The sequence below is a fragment of the Pygocentrus nattereri genome, chromosome 4, assembly GCF_015220715.1.
Source record: "Pygocentrus nattereri isolate fPygNat1 chromosome 4, fPygNat1.pri, whole genome shotgun sequence".
Lineage (NCBI taxonomy): Eukaryota > Metazoa > Chordata > Actinopteri > Characiformes > Serrasalmidae > Pygocentrus > Pygocentrus nattereri.
Window position 1 is genome coordinate 29,928,210 of NC_051214.1, and position 20,016 is coordinate 29,948,225.

General features: G+C 38.8%; 1 protein-coding gene across 1 annotated transcript; it reads right to left on the minus strand.

Annotated features, from left to right (window-relative positions):
- Positions 1–754: 754 nt before the first annotated feature.
- Positions 755–19,493, minus strand: LOC108416229 (desmoglein-2-like). Its single transcript, XM_017689259.1, has 14 exons — positions 19,369–19,493; positions 13,033–13,158; positions 12,735–12,884; positions 11,354–11,495; positions 10,996–11,162; positions 10,703–10,837; positions 10,181–10,366; positions 7,760–8,121; positions 7,157–7,299; positions 6,812–7,033; positions 6,441–6,680; positions 4,465–4,604; positions 4,037–4,297; positions 755–2,827 (listed from the first exon to the last, which is right to left on the minus strand). The coding sequence occupies exons 1-14, from the start codon at positions 19,420–19,422 to the stop codon at positions 1,937–1,939; spliced, it is 3,219 nt and encodes a 1,072-aa protein (XP_017544748.1). The 5' UTR covers positions 19,423–19,493; the 3' UTR covers positions 755–1,936.
- Positions 19,494–20,016: the final 523 nt, after the last annotated feature.

The window sequence follows — 20,016 nt, forward strand, 5'->3', positions numbered from 1 at the left end:
TTGGTCACTGCTCACATGTGCATATTGAGCCATGGGGAGCGTACCGCAAGGTTCAACGACATATCATGCACCGCTGTATCTCTATTATGACAGACAATGCCTACTGGAGTAAGCCTTTATACATGTTTCTATAGGTTTATGTCTATTTTCATGAAGAGCTTATGTAGGCATCATATATATATGCTATTACGATATGTCTGGTTTTCTCCTAGAATTTCCAAAACTTGAGTATTGCACTGCAGACTTCACCCATATTGTACATTCAAGTCCACAGAACATCTCTTGAGCCTATAAGCACTCTGCCCACAAATAGTCCCTCAGTTCTAAATGACATCAGGAAGTTCTAGTGGGACAGAGAGAAGATAAAGTTGTTGTCTGTCATAAAAGCTGCTTTTGTCAACTTTGATGTCAACACCCATGTTAGTTGACTCTGATGTTTGAGAGCATATAGATAAGATGGTTCATCACATGAAGGTAAGCTGGTCTTGCAGCTACAAAGCAATCAAGCAGATGCAGAAAGCAAGATGAAGCACAGTAGGGCTGTCATGTTAGAGTCCTGCCCCAGCATACCATTTAGCACTGGTTTGAATGAGAGCAGGAGGCTTATCAGTGAGACAAAACACATTGCTAAATAGCCTATGTTTGTTGTTCACAGTTGCCTCCTTAACTCAAGGTGTATGATGAACATCATGCAAACAGATACTTTTTGTGATTGAAGCATGCTGTGTCACAGTGTTCAGAGAGTTCACTCAGATACTTTGGGATAGGGTTTTATTGGAATGCTTGCATTCCCGTTCTGTTATAGAGCATCTGCTAAGATTGGTAAATCAATTACAAAACAAAATACTTAAGGTAAGAAAAACCTAGAAAACAAAGAAAAGATACAAAAAAGTTCAAATACAACAGATTTTCTTTTGTTCCTTTTTGGATACTTAAATATTAGCCTTGAATATTTTTATGAATATTATTACATAGTCAGTAGAATATGACATCAATGGCATAAATATTTAATGGCAAAGCATGGACTTCCTAAAATACAAAATTGCTATTTACTAGGAAACAATACCACATATTTAACAAACCATTTAAAAGTAATGTTTTACCATGATTATCTCACAAACATTATAAAGATTATAACATTAAGATACACGTCCTTCTTTTTTGGCCTGTATGAATAGGAAACACTACGTGAAAACTGTTTAAATGAATATTACAAAGCATTAATGTCATTTTGTTCATTTGGAAGCTTTGCCACTCTTGCAGTATTAACATTAGCATAAAAAAATACAATATTAATTAAATAATAATAATAATCCTAATAATCTTATATTTCAAGGCACAACGGTCAGTGCATAAACAAAGAATGTAATTCACCATACATAAGATATACGATCTTAACATACATAAGATCATAGGATCCCATATAACCAATTCCTTTCAAAATAATCTTTTCTGAAAGAATCTTTAAAAGCTTTGACCACCTCCAACCTTGATAATCTCCAGAAGGTCCCTGCCAAGCCTCGTCCAGTTTCCTAAAAGCATCTCAGAGTTAAGATCGTGTTAACTGGTAGAGAGAGTGTTTAGTGTGATGTCTGCTCTGCCTTTTATGGAACGTCGAAAAAATGTTTTAGAAATCCAGCCCTGACCTTTAATGACTAAGCAGCTATACAGGGCTCATGGATACTGGACTTGTTCTAAGAGAACCTCCATAAACCTGCTTCACTCCACAAGAGTTATTTTATTCTGTTCACTTGTTCCAAATACATCCTCCTCATGTTTTATCCCACCTGTTCCCCTCTGCAGTGTACTTATTTTCCCGGGCTTTAACCTGGATTCTCCACAAGTGTTACTGTATTCTGTTCACTTCCTTCAAGTACAGCTTCTCTGTGATTTACCCTCTGAAGGCCCATCTGCAGTGTATTTACTCTCTTTGGCTTTAATCCTGGCCTGGCATCATTATGAAGTTCTGAGTTGGTGAAATGTTCTGAACTAGAGTTTGATTAAGTCCAGTTGTTGCTTCCCCTAAAATCACATGTCTTTGCCCAGGGACCGTTTCCATGATGACAACTTGCTCACCCTTGAGTAACGTTCCATTGTTAAGGCCAGATGTGTGTACTACTACTGAATGACCACTTGTTGTAATCACAGCCTCTGACACAGTTTCTCCAGAGAAGGAACCCTGATGCATCCACCCTAAACCTCTGTGACACAAAACTTTAGTTGAGTTCGGATGTTGAGATGTAATGGTGATGTTTTTTTCAGAATTGCCACTGAGTGCTCCTTGCTGGTCATAACTTGGATTTTTCTCAGCATGATAACTTTGGTTAAGAATTATCCCTTCAGCTCCTGACATTCCATTGACCAGGTACATGCCTTGCCCTAATTCAACAGAGGCCTGTCCTGCTAGTAGAACAGTGGGGGGCACCTGCTCGACCATGTAGTATAAAGGTTCCTGAACCACGAACATTTGGCCTTGCATGGATGAATTCTCACTCATCAGTATCGGGGCTGGTGGAGACTCAACAATAATTTCATTTTCAGTTTCCATTGTGTGACTAGAGCTCACAACATCTGATCTTTCACAGGCAATTTCTCTTGCTTTCTCAAAAGTTGCTTTGGACTCAAGTTCTAACTCAGGGCAGGCTAATCCACAGATTTGGGCCAGGGTAGTAAATTTCGGGCCCAGATCATCCAGAAACTCGAGGTCATCAAATGATTCAAGAAGGCTATCACAAGTCACTGAACTGGCAGTTGATCCCTGCCCCTCATAACTGCACAACAGCAGAGCTTCCTTTAGTTGTTCATTCTCTGCTTCATGTCTTGCTTTCTGCAAAACAAAAGCCAAATACATAAATCACAGAGATTACTGTTATACATTGTCATTAGTGTGATTGTCTGAAGCCATATTAAGATTTGATTAGATAATCAGAGGCATGTCTATAAAAAACATTTCAGTGATAAAACTCCTGCATCCAGGTGCAGTAAAATTACTGCAAAAGTTGTAGGTTTTGGGCTGTAATTTCTACAAACCTGAACGTTTGCATCACATATGGCCATATCATCACACCCTACTTTGTGTGCAAAGTTGATGATGATATGCATATAAAGTAATACTTTGATGACATTAATATAACATGCTTTATACAAGTAGCCACCATTGTAGCCACCTCTTTAACCAGCATGCAAAATTTTGTTTCTCCACCTGCTAGTGTTATCACAGTGTAGAGAGGATGGAGATGAAGTTCTAGCACCAAATTCCAGTTAGTGATTGAAAGACTTCCAAATTGTCCACCGTTTCACAAAATAGTCAATGTTTACTATACACATGCATGCTAAAAGACTTTCAGCAAGCAGTGGTCAAAAAACTATTTTTTTCCAATGCAATGACACATCTGTCTGGAAAACCCATCCAAATCACAGAGATGTATATCTTGATGGGAATACATTTATTAAATGACCACTGAGGAAGGAGAAAAACACTGATATAGCCAATGTGGATAGAAATAAAATTACCCAGGAAATTGTCCTTCTAAATATCTTTGGGGTCTATTTGACCCCAGGCTGTTTTAGCTGTATAAAACAAAAGAAATAGCAAAAACAAAATTTTTGGAAGATATTGAGATCACTATAACATGCAATTTTATGATCTTCAAAAAAACCCTAACCCAACATAGTAGTATTAGTAGTAGTGTGAAAACCACTGAGTTCACACAACATAGGGAACAGGAAAGCACAATTCCCCCAAGGTTTCAATTGCTGGGTGCAAATTACAAAGTATGTGCTGAATACTGCACACTACTCCTCATAACAGCATGCAGTATAGTACCCAGAATACAACAAATACCATAAACAGTACAACAGGGCAAGGGCATGGGACTGGGACTGAGGCAATTAGACTGATTTGTAAACTGTCTTTTCTTAGCATCTTTTGCTGGCCAACTGGTGTCCACTGCTGTAGAAAAAACATACTGACCTCTAACTCCTCCCCATAACATGACAACTGAAAGTAATTCATAATAACATGAAAGTCAAATACCTGTGTGAAATATCTTTGTAAAAACTGATCAGACAAGGCCATGTCACTCGCTCTTAAATACTGGAAGTTGTCATCTCTTGAAGTGTTGTAGGCCATCTCCATTGCACCAGTCTGTGCATAATCATACCCACCAAACACACCAACTGTGGCAGGGGCTTGTGAGTTCATGTGTACAGCCATGTTTGAAGACACATTGCCTGCTTGGACTCTCTCTCCTTCAGGTAATAGGATTAAGAGTGGAGCACTCAGCAGAGGAACCTCCTGCAAAGAGCAAATGTATAGCAAAATGCTTAACTACACATGAGTCTGCATGTCAAATGATCTCTGTTGCACTGAGCAGAGAAATTCTGAAGTTGCATCACAACCTAACAGTGTCAGAAATGTATTGTTGCTTGTGTGGATAAAAGAGAATTGTGGGAATGTCGTACCCTGTCTTCCCCTGGTCCTTCGGTATGATATGCTATTAAATATTCTTTTCTATCAAATGGCATGTCATTAAAGTATTGTGGAAAACCAACTCCTCCATTAGACATCCCACAGGAACAGCTCAGCAGGAGCACAGGTACCACTAAAACACACAAAGACAGAGAGCAGATGTTAAGGTATCTTGTGTCACGTCAGTTCCAACATCTGGTGTAAAGGCTCCCAGAAAAGGAGAGGCAATTCCCATTCACAATACTCTTGATTTCAGATGAAACACAGAGCAGGTTTCGACAGGTTTGAAGACAGAATTAAAGTCAACAGTGGAGTTTTAAAAGCAAAATTGGCACCCAAATGTGAAAGTCAAAACAAATTGCTGCCTGCAAGTAATAAATGTAATCAGATATCAAAGATGACAGCTTCTTTCAAGCTTGAAAAACTGCCTCAGGAAAGAACAAACAGATGGACAGTTGTAGTGATTGCTTGAAAAACATTCATTCTTCAATTCTGAATGGGACTTCTGTTTTGACTACATATATATTTGTGTGTGTGTGTGTGTGTGTGTGTGTGTGTGTGTGTGTGTGTGTCTCTGTGTCTGTATGTGTGGGGTTGAGGAATTGATGTATTAGTGCAGGGGGTATACAGAGCACTTTATTAGGAGCACGACTAATATAGGGTATGATTTTCTTTGCTCTGACAGGAAGCAGAATTTGTGGTTCCATCAATTATAAGAAGTCATACATGTCTTGCAGAAGCAAAGCAGCACCAGGCTGTCATAGTACCACCATGATTGAGTGCTAGTGTGATGTTCTTCTGGTGGAACGTGGTCTTAGCGTTACACCAGATGTAACAGGACCCATATCTTCTAAAAAATGACTCACCAGTCCACAAAATATTACCCCAAAAGTCTTGAGCTTATCTAGATGTTTTTTGGCAAATGCAGGGCGAGTCTTTGTGTTCTTTTTATTCAGCTGTGGTTTGCGCCTTGCAACTCTCCTATGGATGCCATTTTTGCCCTGAGTCTTTCTTATTGTGGAATCATGTTCAGTGATCTTAACTGAGGCAGTGAGGCCTGCAGTTCTTTAGATGTTCATCTGGGTTCCTTTGTGACCTCCTGGATGAGTCATTAATGTGTTCTTGGTGAAATTTTAGTAGTCCAGCCACTCCTGGAAAGGTTCACCACTGTTCTACATTTTCTCCTTTTGTGAGTAATGGCTTTCACTGTGGTTCACTGGAGCGCCAGAGACTTAGCAATGGCTTCAAACCCTTTCCAGACTAGTAGATTTCAATGACTGTTTCACATCTATATCTGAATCTCTTTAGAGCATGGCATCATGTGCTTCTTTCTAGCTTGCTTACATTGCCAGACAGGTTCCTATTCAAGTGATTTTTAAATTCAACTGGTCTGGCACAGACAAACTCTGGCAGTAGAATGGGCCATTCTGAAGATCTTAGTGACTTTGAACATGGCATTGTCATAGGATGCCACCTTCAACACAAGTCTCTGAAGCAGTGGACACATGTTCTCTTAAGTGATGGATCACGCTTCACTATCTGTCAGTCTGACAGATGAATCCAGATTTGGGAGATGCTGGGAGAACGCTACCTATCAGAATGTGTAATGGCAACAGTAAAGTTTCAAAGAGGAGGAATAATGGTCTGGGGCTTTTTTTGGGATCGGAGGCAGTTATAAACGATTACATATTAATTCCCATATATATTTGACACACACACATACCTACCTTATATCTACATTCACAGTTTGTATTATTCATCCTCTAGTCATTCAATGGTCATAGGACACTACCCACAAAGTACAAGGAGGTGTACTTGAAGCAGCCAGTCAGTCAGTCAGTGTGTATAAGTTGTTCTGTGTATTAACTATCATATGCATGTCTAACCCTGCGTGTTTATTGTTTATTTTGCAAACTGTTGTGTGTCTTGTAGAAAACAGAGGCATCATTAAGGGCCTTGAACTACTCACAAAGGAGGATTAGGACTCCTAGAAGAAGAAAACCAATGCCTAGGGCTCCAAACGAAGCAGTGGCAGCAGTTTTAACAGCACGACTGTGGCTGCACGTTCCTTCCTCTGAGCAGGTGCACACCTCTATCTGGAGGACTTGTTTGTCAGGACAGGCCAAACCCTGTTGATCTTTGATTTCCATGGTGACTTTGTAGGAACCAGGCCACAGGCTTTCCTGTGGTATCAGTACAGCCGCTTCATCTGAAGAGGTGCATAATGAATTACAGACATGCTGTGGAGTACGATCACTGATTATTTGTGATTATTTAATGGTTTCATTTAGTGTGTAGTCGGTTATTGAAGCTCTAAGCTAATTTTGAACCAGCACTGACCACTTTTCATCTTCACGTTCCATTTTCCTGTTGTCTCCTCTGGAATCACAAGGAACTGAAGAGGAGCACCATTGGGATGAGCATCTGCATCCACTGCTGCAACATTAACCTCTGGGACATCACTGCACACACGCTGCAGTGTACTGAGCAATGTAGGACAGTTGTCATTGACGTCCTCTACCTCTAATGCTATGGTTCCTGTGGCAGTCTGAGACGGCATATCTAGGGAAGAAAATCTTCAAATTAAATCTATCTATTCAATTTTCATAATCTGACAGACTCTAATCCTAAGAGATAGTGATCTTCTGACTCCAGGAGTTTGTGAAGTTTACATTTGTTTCATACCATCTGTTATGCAGAGGATCTTGGCATAATAGGTCCCATTGACAACATATGGTGATTCTCGATCTGGTATCTTGTTGAGTTTAATCTCAGATGTGCTTTCGTCAATGGACAGCCAGTTAGCAGGGTCATATCCTTTAGCATATCTAAAAATAAATAAAGCACATAGCACAAATTATGTCAGTTAGCAAAGTCACATATTTTACATGTATGCGGCATTTTATACTAATGTCATCTGATTTATTAAAATTACTTGATGCTTGTTATTGTTTAGCATGTAATCATTATTTGTGGCTTTAAATAAGCTAAGCCTCATATAATGCTCTGTATCTCTTCTTTGCCTTGTTGTACAATGTTGACGTGTGGCCTGAAGAGATCTCTGCCGATTTTCATCTATTTATTTGTTTTTAATTATTTTTTAACAACCAAGCAAATCAAACATTTTTAATACATTGTTCTCGTAGGGGTCAAGGTTAAGTAAGGGCTACTCTTGTTGAATCTGAATTGGGGCCATGTTCCAACTAAATGCCATTCATTTTTTTTTTACTTTTGAAGCCTAATAATATTCTCTGAATGCCTGAAGAATCTAGACTCTAGAACACTAACCTGACTTTTTCTGCTGGTTTTCCTGTGTCACCATCCATGGCAGGGTAAGTAGCAATAACTCTTGGCATGGAACTGCCTTTAGTTTTCTCTGACACAGGCACAACTTTAGGACTTGGCCTGTATTTTGGTCCATCTGGCCTATTGATCACACTAACCCTTATCATGTATATCTTGTGCTTTATTAGACTTGTGCCTGTTCCTCCACTGCCAGGTCTTATTGGTCTGCCTCCTGTGTCACCCACTCCTAGTGTTCCAGCACTAGTCCCGGATCCAGACCCCATTCCTGCTGCAGCTCTTGCAGGAGCTTTGTTTTCCAGAACCAAACCCAAATCTAGATTAGTGACTGTCTCAAAGTCAATAGGCTGCGGGAGAGATGGAGAAAAAGTGGAGAACTCACAGTAAGTTGCCAGTAAACAATTACATTTACATGACCATTACAAGTTATTACATTAGTATAGCACTTTGCAAAAGTATCCTGTACTAATCCTTTAAATTTCCAGTCAAAATTGCCATTAAGTACAAGTTGTTTATTTTCAGGAGATATTTCTAAGGAGATTAGATATAAGATAACCCACTTGCATAAGGAAGAGAAAATGAAAGAAGCTAAGAGAAAAAGCAGGAGCTTCCAAAACTATTCAGTTTTTAGAAAACCATTAAAAGATAAAGAGAAAATGGTGATCCTAAAAACACCACCTAGTTGAGCACCAGAACTGTCACCATCAGATAAATACCACTTAAAGCTTTCATTTTATAGAGGGAATAGAAAACCTCTCCACTCTTGCTTCAGATCTAAAAAATACTAGTTAAATTATCTAGAATGTCTCAGGTTAAAATAGTTGTTAAAAGATAAGATGTTTTTATTTATTTATAGATTTGGTTTTATCGCAAATCATTTTATTTAGAAAGTTTTATTCTATTGGTAGATAATTTTGCTTGTTTCAGTGCATGGTGCTGATAATTTGGCTTATTTTGAGAAATAAGCAAATGTTAAGCAGCTAATAGAATAAGACAGTTTCACTAGATAAAATTACTTGAAACAAATAAAAAGTCTTGAAATAAGTTAAATAATCTCATAATATTTCTATAACTGTTGTATTTATTTCCATAGAATGCGTATTAGGAATTAATGCATTAATGATTAGATTTCAGATGATTTCACCTGCATTTTTGCAAGGGATGGAGTGGACCAGAGTCCAGACCAAAACATCTCTGAATATGTTTGGGATTATGCCTAAGACTGAATTTAGAGGTGTGTGAAAATATCCCTGCAGAATTCTTTGAAAAACTGAAAGCAAATCTATTGAAAAGAATGGAACTTCTTTTGGAAGTGGAACTTCCTAGAAAAAGAGTACTAAAAAAATATTGCGGTGTCGATCAGAGAAAGAGTCAGGTTAGGCTATCTTAGTTTTAAGATAGGCTTAGCTTTGCTCGGAAAATGCTCATTAATAGTTAACAAGGCACAAAAGGCCACTAGAAAAGGCAGGTCACTCCTAGCCCTACTGTTACTCATATGGTTATTAACAGAAACCAACACTAACCTCAAACCCAAAAGAGAATAACAAATAAACTCAAAGAACAACAACATATAATATGAAACACGACATAAACAGTCCCTATTTATTGGGGCCGCAAGTGTGTCCCATGAGCATCTTCGAAAGCATTTTGCATAGCAAAGCTTCTGTGCTCATGAGAGGCAGCGGACCCTCGGGCAGCCGCCACAATTTTATACATAGTTGTTGAGGCTTCTGTGTAATGTTATATTAAATATATGTTTTCTGCTTTTTGCTGATGCTGACAAATGAATATTTTGTACATAAAGACTGAAAATGAAATACATGAACGGTGGTCTCTGACCTTTGAACAGTATTAATTTGCAGTGTTGTTTTTTACAGTTAAGAAAACTACTGACCATTCCTTCATATAGCTACAGAGCCCTGCTGGTGACATCCTGTATAAATAAAAATAATGCATGACCATGACTTAGTAAGGCGTGGGAACAAGAAAATTAAGTTGTGGCCATGCCTTAGTACTGACCATTCCTTCATATAGCTACAGAGCCCGACTGGTGACATCCTGTATAAATAAAAATAATGCATGGCCACAACTTAGTAAGGCGTGGGAATAAGATATTTAAGTCGGGGCCATGCCTTAGTAAAGTGTGGGAACAAGATCCTAGTGTGTGGCCACAACTTAATAAGCCATGATCTCGTTTCCATGCCTTACTAAGTCATGGCCACGACTTAATTATCCCATTCTCACACCTTACGAAGTTGTGGCCACGCATTATTTTTATTTATACAGGATGTCATCAGCGGGGCTCTGTATGTAGCAGTAAACTTGCAGTAGTAATTGTACTGATAAACTGTGTTCTTGTGTAAAAGTCAAATAAAATGTCATGTGTAAGAAAGTGCAGGGACGGACCTTGATGAGGTACAACACCCCCTCGTTTGTGTCAGGGTCTGTAATAATACTGAAATATCCATCCTCATTTCCTGACACAAGCTGAAATACAGTGAGCCAGTTGTCTGTCCGTTCCTCATCTTTATCCAGGGACTGGATGCGTAGAACTTCCACATCAGCCACATGCTCATCCACAGACACTGTATACTGTAAGAAAAATATCACCCATTAAAACCCAATATTTTCCTAAAATGCATGGACTAATGTTAGTTTTAAGAGGGAATGCATGATCAATATTTAGATGAAGTTGGAAAGAAAATGGTGATTCTAGATTGTTTTTGGATACATTCTCATATATAATAGCTTCTCAAATTAACATTTATTTCTCTTCTTTTCACCATGCAGAGTCAGAAGGAGATAATATTGAGGACAATGTAATTAAAGTAAAACAGTGGGATAGAGGTCCTTTATAATCAGCAGTTCAGTGTAAGTTCTGATTATAGTAGTTTTATAAGATGTGTAAGAATGTAGAGAACCTTTTACCTCATCTTTCTCCAGAGTGGGCATGTTGTCATTAATGTCTAGGACATGAATATTTACTGTAGTCGTTGCTGTGTTGCCGTCTGGAGCTCCATCCATATCAGTGGCTTTTACAGTAAGAACGTAAGAGTTTTGCGTCTGATGGGGAAAAGTTCAGTGTTGAGAAGGAAGGGTGTGAATTAGTATCAATGGTAGGAATGCATGATTTACAAACATTCATGAAAAGGTTGGCTATGTTCATAACAGTGTCTGTGTATGATAGTAGAAATAGCACAGCTAAAATGATTAGCAATAACCTCTCTATCCAGCGATGAGTCCTTCACACTGATATGCCCAGAGTGTTTATCAATGGAAAAGAACTGCTTGCCGTCTGGCTCCTGCTTGATTATGCTGAAGGCAATCTTAGTGTGAGCAGAGTTTGGCAAATCTGCATCTGTAGCATTGACTGTTGTTACAAACGTACCTGGAAGTTAAGAAACTGTTGTAAAACAATGACCAAACAATGAGTGTCTAACAAATACAGAGTCAGACCAAATTTCCCCAGTGAGTTTGTTTGGAAATGTTGAGAAAGCTGAAACAGTGTTTCTCTGATGTTACAGAAGCAGCCATCCATGTCCAGGTGAGTAAATGCTTTTAACAGCAGATCAGCCTCACCTACAGGACTGCCTTCATAAACGCTGGCTGGTTGTGGTTTCATAAACACAGGTGGGTTGTCATTCTGGTCTCCCACTTCAAAGGGTAAGTTAATGGCCTCTTCAGCAATGGTGTTATTTCTGTACCATGCAACACCTACAAGCTGTAGAAAAGAGAAACACTGCATTAAATGGCAGCTGGTTAGGAGTTTACAGTGTGACTGCAAATATACACTATATTGCCAAATGTATTCAGTGAATTTTTGACCATTCTTCCAGAAACGCATTTATGAGGTCAGACACTGATGTTGGATGAGAAGGCCTGGCTCACAGTCTCTGCTCTAATTCATCCCAAAAGTGTTCTGTTGGGTTGAGGTCAGGACTCTGTGAAGGCCAATCACGTTCTTCCACACCAAACTCACTCATCCATGTCTTTAAGGAACTTGCTTTGTGCAGTGGTGTGCAGTCATGTTGGAACAGGAAGTTGCCATCCCCAAACTGTTCATACAAAATTGGGAGCATAAAGTCCAAAATCTCTTGGTCTGCTAAAGCAAGAGTTCCTTTCACTGGAATTAAAGGGTCAAGCCCAGCTCCTGAAAAACAACCGCACACCATGATCCCGCCTCCATCAAACTTTACACTTGGCTTAATGCCAAGTACCGTTCTCCTGGCAACCTTCAAACCCAGACCCATCCATCGGAATGCCAGATGGAAAAGTGTGATTCACCACTCCAGAGAACACGCCTCCACTGCTCTAGAGCCCAGTGGCAGCACTTTACACCACTGCATTCAACGCTTTGCATTGCGCTTGGTGATGTAAGGCTTGGATGCACCTGCTCGGCCATGGAAACCCATTCCATAAAGCTCTCTATGCTGCACATGAAGTTTGGAGGTCTGTAGCGATTGGCTCTGCAGAAAGATGGTGACCTCTGCGCACTATGCACCTCAGCATCCCCTGACCCCACTCTGTGGCTGAGTTGCTGTCATTCCTAATCGCTTCCACTTTGATATAATAATCCTGACAGTATAGGAATATTTAGTAGTGAGGAAATTTCATGACTGGACATTCACTGAGGTCCTGAGAGCGACCCATTCTTTCACAACTGTTTGTAGAAGCAGTCAGGATGGTTAGGTGCTTTGTTTTTATAGACCTGTAGCCATGAAAGTGTTTGGAACACCTGAATTCAATTATTTAGATGGGTGAGTGAATACATTTGGCAATATAGTGTATCTGCCTTTATAAAATGCTGTATAAAAGTCGTAGGACTGAAACTGAAGGTGTGGCTAGTCTGAGGGCTACAAGCAAAGGCTTATTGTAGCACGTGCCCTCTGACAGAGTGACTTGCCCCACTTCCTGACATTGTGTGTATATATATGTGTGTGTGCTGGTGTTCTTTCCTCACTTTATATGAAGAAATATCCTCTCTGTCCAGAATTCCTGTGATCTGGACCTTTCCTGTCTTTTCATCCACCACAAATAAGTTATAGGGTGGCTGGTCAGCTCCAGGACCTTTCAGAGTGTAACGCAGGTTATCACCCACATCTGAGCCGATCTGAGACAGTTTCCGGAGAAACACACACAAGTTTTATTATTTCAGTTATTTCACATTTTCTTACGCCTCTGTTATTTGAGTAAACAGTCCTTAAAACTGGGATAAGCTACACATATGGATGGGGCACATATTGTAGAAGTTGTCTTACTTGTGTGATGAATGGATATTTAGTGTAATCCACATTCTCCACAAGCTTTACTGCAGGGATAACCCAGTCCCTTTTCCGCCGCTGGTTCTTGTAGTGTTTCTGGCAGTAAACTGCGTCAGCCAGGAGCTGAGATAACACAAAATAAAGAGGACACATCAGTCATTTTCCTAAATTCGACTCCATTAATATCTGACATGCAAACATAAGGATTTGCATACTGTCAAAGCTGAACTGAAAAAATGACAATTTACTTTAAACTGTCATGTCAAAAGACTGCAGAACCTTGTGAAGTAGCTTCTTAGATGCTTCAGTTCTATGTACTCAGTAAAATGTGAACAAAAAAGGTGCCTGTTTCATTTGATGTGCTATAAAGGTAAAGATTAAAGATGTGTGTGATCAGCAGCTTTAACTTAGTCAGAGAATGTAGTAAACAGATCTCTGATGCATTTAACAGAATGTTTTTATAAAAAAGTTGCAGAAGCCAAAAGCAGTGAAGTTATGCAGTTATTCTCAGCTCAGGTTTTGTCATCTACCCAACGTTGAAGAACCACTTGCCACTTTATTGGATTATATGACATTGATTGCTACATCCAGGGGCAATATAAAAGTGACCGTGCCTCCGTCCATCGATTTTTGGTTTGGTTAGAGTTAAAGCTAGCTAATGTCAGCTAATAGCCAATATAAACTCATGTGAATTTTCCAAGACAACCAACCTTATGATGTGAAATTCTACACTAGGACAAGATGGTGCCATACTTGATTGAAATGTGTAATTATGATTATTATTTTTACTCCAGTTTCACTGACATGAGGAGATTTTCTGGACTAAAATATGTGCATTAGGGGATTCAAATGGAGCATGTAAACAGAAATACAGTGGAGTTTATTGGAGCAGATTTTGAGTGTTTTTTGAGCAGAAATACTGGCTAATATTTTTTTTTTATTTTTTTTTTTTGTGATACTGTTTTGATCCCACAACCGGGGAAATTCCATCTCCGCATTTAACCCATCCATGCAAGTGAAACACCACACACACACTAGGGGGCAGTGAGCACACTTGCCCGGAGCGGTGGGCAGCCCTATCCACGGCGCCCGGGGAGCAATTGGGGGTTAGGTGTCTTGCTCAAGGACACCTCAGTCATGGACTGTCGGCGCTGGGGATTGAACCGGCAACCTTCCGGTCACAGGGCCAGATCCCTAACCTCCAGCCCACGACTGCCCCTTCATCTACAAGAAATCACACTGGCAAGAAAGGGAGTGTTTTGAAACAGCTTTGGAGAAGTAATATCAGTTTATAGATTGGATTTTTGTCATTTTTGAAGCTGAAAATCCTAACGCTGATGTCACACCTCAATAATGTTGCTCTGGCTTGTGAGGGTGCGCACTGTGTCTGTAGCTTAAACATTTCTGAAGTTGTGATAGTTAGAGCAATGTATGGTTCATATTTGATTTGCATACTAGGAGTAAAAGTATGAGAGACTGATGTGCAGCCGCCTGTCGCTGCATGACTAAATCGAAACACGAGCATCAGAACAGTAAGATTGCAACTACCAGCGCCGGAGTGGTGCCTGTTTTCAGACCAGGAGTTGCATGACGCAGAACTGTCTACCTCAAAGTCTACACACACAAAGTGGGTAGGCAAACTTTACAGATATAATTTCAGTGTCCAGCAATGTCATTACATCAGGCTGTAGGCTATTCTTAGGAATAGCAGTGCAGTCATTGCTCTACATTCCAGCACTTCTGTGGAGATACAAAACAAAAGCAATCGACCAGAAAGCTGGATTCACATAAACACAAGCAACACTGCAGCACCTTCACTCACCACAGGCACAACTCGACTGCACAGAAGATGATAAAGTTAAAATCAGACACTTGAGAAGCAAAAAATGATGAAAAACAGCAGCAAACTTTCAAACCTAAACCTAATGATCGAAGATAACAGCATATTACCATGGAACACGCTTATGTTCCATTTATGTTTTCTCTGTACGGTTAGACGTTTTGCCAGATGCCAGATTATGTAGTAAAATAACATTGTAAGCACCAAATTTGCAGAAAACTGATGGCTTTGTTTTACATTTGTTTTTGGTCAGGTAGAAACTGACAAACTGCAAGGCACAGGTTTAGTTTTAAATGTCCACATAGGTAGGTTTATATGTGCTCATGTATCTGAGGTTTAGGCACAGGTTGTGTTGTGAGCTGAAGTAAGTTAATAATACAAGGTGAATTTGTGCCTGTGTCCTCATCTTTCCCAATTTGGTCAGCACATTTGGTTTAGCAAGCCAGTGGAAAATGCTGAAAAACAAATTGCATTGAATTCACTTTCAGATGTGTACATAATTCCTTCTTGAGCAAAACACATTACATTGACACATCACTTTTTAGAGTTACTTGCATGTAATTAGACAGATTATATGACTAGTTACAGATTCCATCTATCAGTGGAATTCTGTGGTACAGTAAGCAACAGTGTGTATGTGTATAACACACGTGTTACATATATTCGTTATGTATTCAATATTGTTGTCTAACACTTTCTTCAAGATCTCCAACACATTTAACCTATTCAACTCACTGAGACCACCGGTGGTTCCAAAATGCATTTCATCATATTCTTCATAACTTTCATATTTCATAAGCTACATTCAAAAAGTGGGTGTCATATGAACGCTGGAACTGTCTTCTTTCCAGTAAAATAGATGAGTGATATAATATTAAACCCTTATAATAGAAGCTGAGCTCACAATTCTTTTTTCTACTGTAAGTCGACCTATTTTTCCACAAATATGGCATCTCTTCAGTGATAAAAAAGATGTTTGGCTTTCAATAGTAAATTATAAGTATATAGCAATATCTGTATAATCATAAAACATATTCTGAGGGCTACAATAAATAAATAAGGCTGTCTTGGTCTGGAAGGTTGCCAGGTTCAATCCCCTGAGCTGACAGGATGTGACTGAGGTGCCCTTGAGCAAGACACCTAATCCCAACTGCTCGCCAGGCGCTGCGGATAGGGCTGCCCACCGCTCTGGGCAAGTGTGCTTACTGCCCCCTAGTGTGTGTCTTCACTAGTGTGTATATGGTGTTTCACTGTATGGATGGGTTACACTGTAGAGGTGAAATTTCCTCATTGTGGGACTAATAAAGGTCACTTAATCTTAATCTTAAATAAATTAAATAAAAATTTACATTTATTTTATGCAGTTACCGAATAATTTGCCTTACGATTTAGTCGTGTAAATTCAGATGGACAAACCAAAATATACTCTGGAGAATAAGAGGTTAATAATGTTAATAAATTATTATTAAGAGGTTAATAAAGGCGCCTCCTGCAAGATAAATAAGAGGTAAAGAGAGGGAGGCTATTCTGTGTCTTGTGCTGCTGATATAGTGAACAGAAGCAACTGAGAATAATTCGGAAATTAATGTAAACATTTTAAATTTCTACCTTTTCACTCAAATGTTATGCTGATCATTTGTAATGAAAAAATATTGTATTAGATTAGAACAGAATGCGAAATAGAAGCATTTTTACTATCAATTTTGGACCCCACTGTATTAACTATTAGTTATTTGACTATTATTATATAATGTAAAGATTTTTATTTTCTATTTGTTTTAATATATTTATTTAGTTTATTAAATTGTTATTGACATACTGAACTGTAAATGAGGGCATGCAGGATGTTTTTTTTTTATTTGCTCATTGACGGTGATAAAATGGTGATAAAATGGTGATAAATTGGTGATGGTGGTCTGTTGTTTGTGTTTAATAACACACGTAACAGTGGTCAAATCACTGGAGTCCACAGCATTTAATGGCATATTGCTTTAATTAATAAAGTCCCGGGGTCTAAACTGACTGTGTTTGAATCCAACAGCTCTGAAGTTTCCTGTGTCTGTTTGTTTCCCGTCTCCTATCTGTAGGCTTTTTAGTTCTGTCTGCCTTCATTGTTTTCCCTGTGACTTGTTAGTGTTGCAGTTTGTATAATTTGCCCCTTATTTTATCTTTCTGTTTTAAAGAGAACTGTAGTAATAAAAATCGACAGTATTATATAACACTTATAATAATCTATAATACAGTCGTCTCTCTGTAATTTGTAGTAATGTCCTATAGGAATCTATAATGCTTATGTGGTGTCCTGTAATAAACTGTAGTAACTGTTCGAATTCACTGTAAAAGTCTTATGATAATTCTGAAGAATTTCCTGAAGAATTTTTACAGATCTTTTTCATACGGATGACTTTGTAAACGCTTGCTTGTGGTTGCCTGTTTTTTGTGTTTTCAGGTGTTCCTGTATGTGCCAGTCTCCTCCCACTCCTAGTTTCCGTGTTCCTTGCATTTTTTTTTTTCAGGTTTTAATCTTATCTGCCTTTTCTCTGGTACCTAATCTCTAATCACCCTGATTTAAACCTGACTGACTGTTTCTGAACCTGAACTGCTAATAATGATAACCATTCCTGGGTTTGTCCACACAAAAAACTCAGCACATACAAAGCACTAATGCAAATCACTACCCATACTCTGTAGAAATTAAACATAGTATTAAAAATCCTACTTGTGTCTGCAACTGTAACTGCTAATTATAAAATATAGACATCTTGCAGTTGTTTGATCACCAGACCAACATCATGGATTTTGGATTATTATTATTATTGTTGTTGTTGTTCTAAAAACATTTGAATTTACAATATAATCTAAATACGCACGCAAATCGTCCGTGTTTGGACAAAACCTCATATCTCTGTTCTAGTCATCATCATTCAAAACCTACAGCTGCTCCTTATTCAGTTATTTAGTTTAGTGATGAATGTTTAATGGATATGCTTTAGAATTACTTGGAATAAAATACTTTTGCATTGGCTTCCATTAAAAATGTATAAAATATCTTACTTTTAGAAGGTGTTGTTCCATAACAAACAATCGCTAATTGTGGACAATAATTTAAATGCTAAGTAACCTTATTTACGTTTATGGTATTTGGCAGACACTCTTATCCTGAGTGACTTATAATTTGATGATTTTACACAGGTAGGCGAAGGTAGTGTTAGGAGTCTTGCCCAAGGATTCTTATTGGTATAGTATAGGGAGCTTACCGAGGTGGGGATTGAACCGCAGTCTACAGCATAGAAGGCAGAGGTGTTACCCACTACACTGCACCAACCACTGCCATCATATGTATGCTGATGGAATATATATCAGTGTTAATGTAAAGTCATCATTCTGGAGATACAAGGTTTTCTTTCGTATGTGGCATGATTATTAAATAGACAGTAGTGTGCCTTTTTGAATATGGCTGCTTTCCAAAATAAGATACTCCGTCTCCAAGCTGCCTTTGTGTTGTTGTGAAGACAAATCAACATATCAAGTTCCAAACTCGATATGATTTATCTCATATGAACATCCTTGTATTATTTATCTTACGTTGAATTACAAATTTTTTAGACATACGAATAATGCTGCATATATGCGCATATGCTAGAGATATGACATTGCATATATGTTGATACAAGGTTTTGTTCCAACAATGATGAAATATGCTCTCAAAATGCAGTGGCGCAGTAGAGGAACCATCATTAATGGCTACCTGCAGAACCTTTTAATGGATGGATCGAAAGGTCACTAAACATGGACAATAATTTAGACTTTTTTTGCCGCACTCAGAAACACAATACACTCGTTAACGCGAAACATGCTGATAATAGAAGCCAGTGGACAGTGTGTTTAGAGTCAACAGTGTGATTTGAGTCTGTTTTTTACTGAGTACAGGCAAAAGCGTCCACATTTCTGTCCATGATCAGCAACATTATGTTACCGATACGGCAGAAAGAAAATATGTTGTAAGTGTTCTTTCAATAAACCATCCTTTAAATGTCCATTAGAGCTGTTCTATGGCATCATTCCAACAAACCACTGTAAGAGTTTGAGCCCCGATGCAGCACTCTTCTCTGAACACATCTCTGACAGAAATGCAGGAATTAATGTTAGAAATTAGGCATAGAGATGGCAGGTTTGTACAGGCATAATGGCAAGTTCTCTAACAACTTAATTCATGGCGAGAAATTTCACTCTTGAGTGTCTAAACTTCCAGGATGTCTTTGAAGAAATGAAGATAACACTGCATTATGCGTTCTCTGTCTTTATCTGTTAACTTGTATCCAGAAATAAGACACTTCAGCCGCTGCTGTGAAAAAGCGTGTAGCTTTTGCCAGGAAAAAGGATGCGGATGATCGAACACTTATTTCAAACCGTACAGTGCGGCCAGCACTGAGTTTAAACTTTTATGAGCCGGAAATCCTAACATAAAATCCTCTAATTGTCTTCAGACTCACCTTTACAGCAAGGAAGAGCAGCGGAGCCTGACTCAGTAAAGAGCGGATCTTCATTCTGCAGCGAGGTAAGCACAAAGAATCCAAGAGAGAACCATATAAGCTCCCCGGGTATCAACCAAACTATGGCTTTTGGCCATACCTGCTTGAGGAGTGGCCATCGGATCATGTGGAAGTGCATGCCCAAGTGTTTGCGTGTGTGTGTGTGCGTGTTTGTGTTCATTTCGTTGTAAGTCTTTAAAGATATTTGCATTGATTTCTCTGGAACTCCTCACTAACTGTGAGGAGGAGGTGATAGTGTTCTGCTTGAACTACCAGAGAAATAGTCTATGCAACATGTAAGGCTGCTGTGGCTCTGCCACGTTAACTACATGGTGTTGCCATGACTTATTTTATCATTTTTTTGTTTGATTACGATATGAAAGTGCATTTTATTTTCTCTTTGTTTGAGATACTGAAAGCTTCACTTGTAACACGGCACACTTTTATCTGATCACATGCTTTACTGATGTAATCTGTACTTCATTGTTCACAAACTCTTTTTTTATTTTTACATACAAGGTTTTGGTCTGAAGTTCTGTCAGAGTGAAAACATATATTGTAATATTTAGTATGACACAATTTAAGGGAAATTACAATGCCCTTATCAGA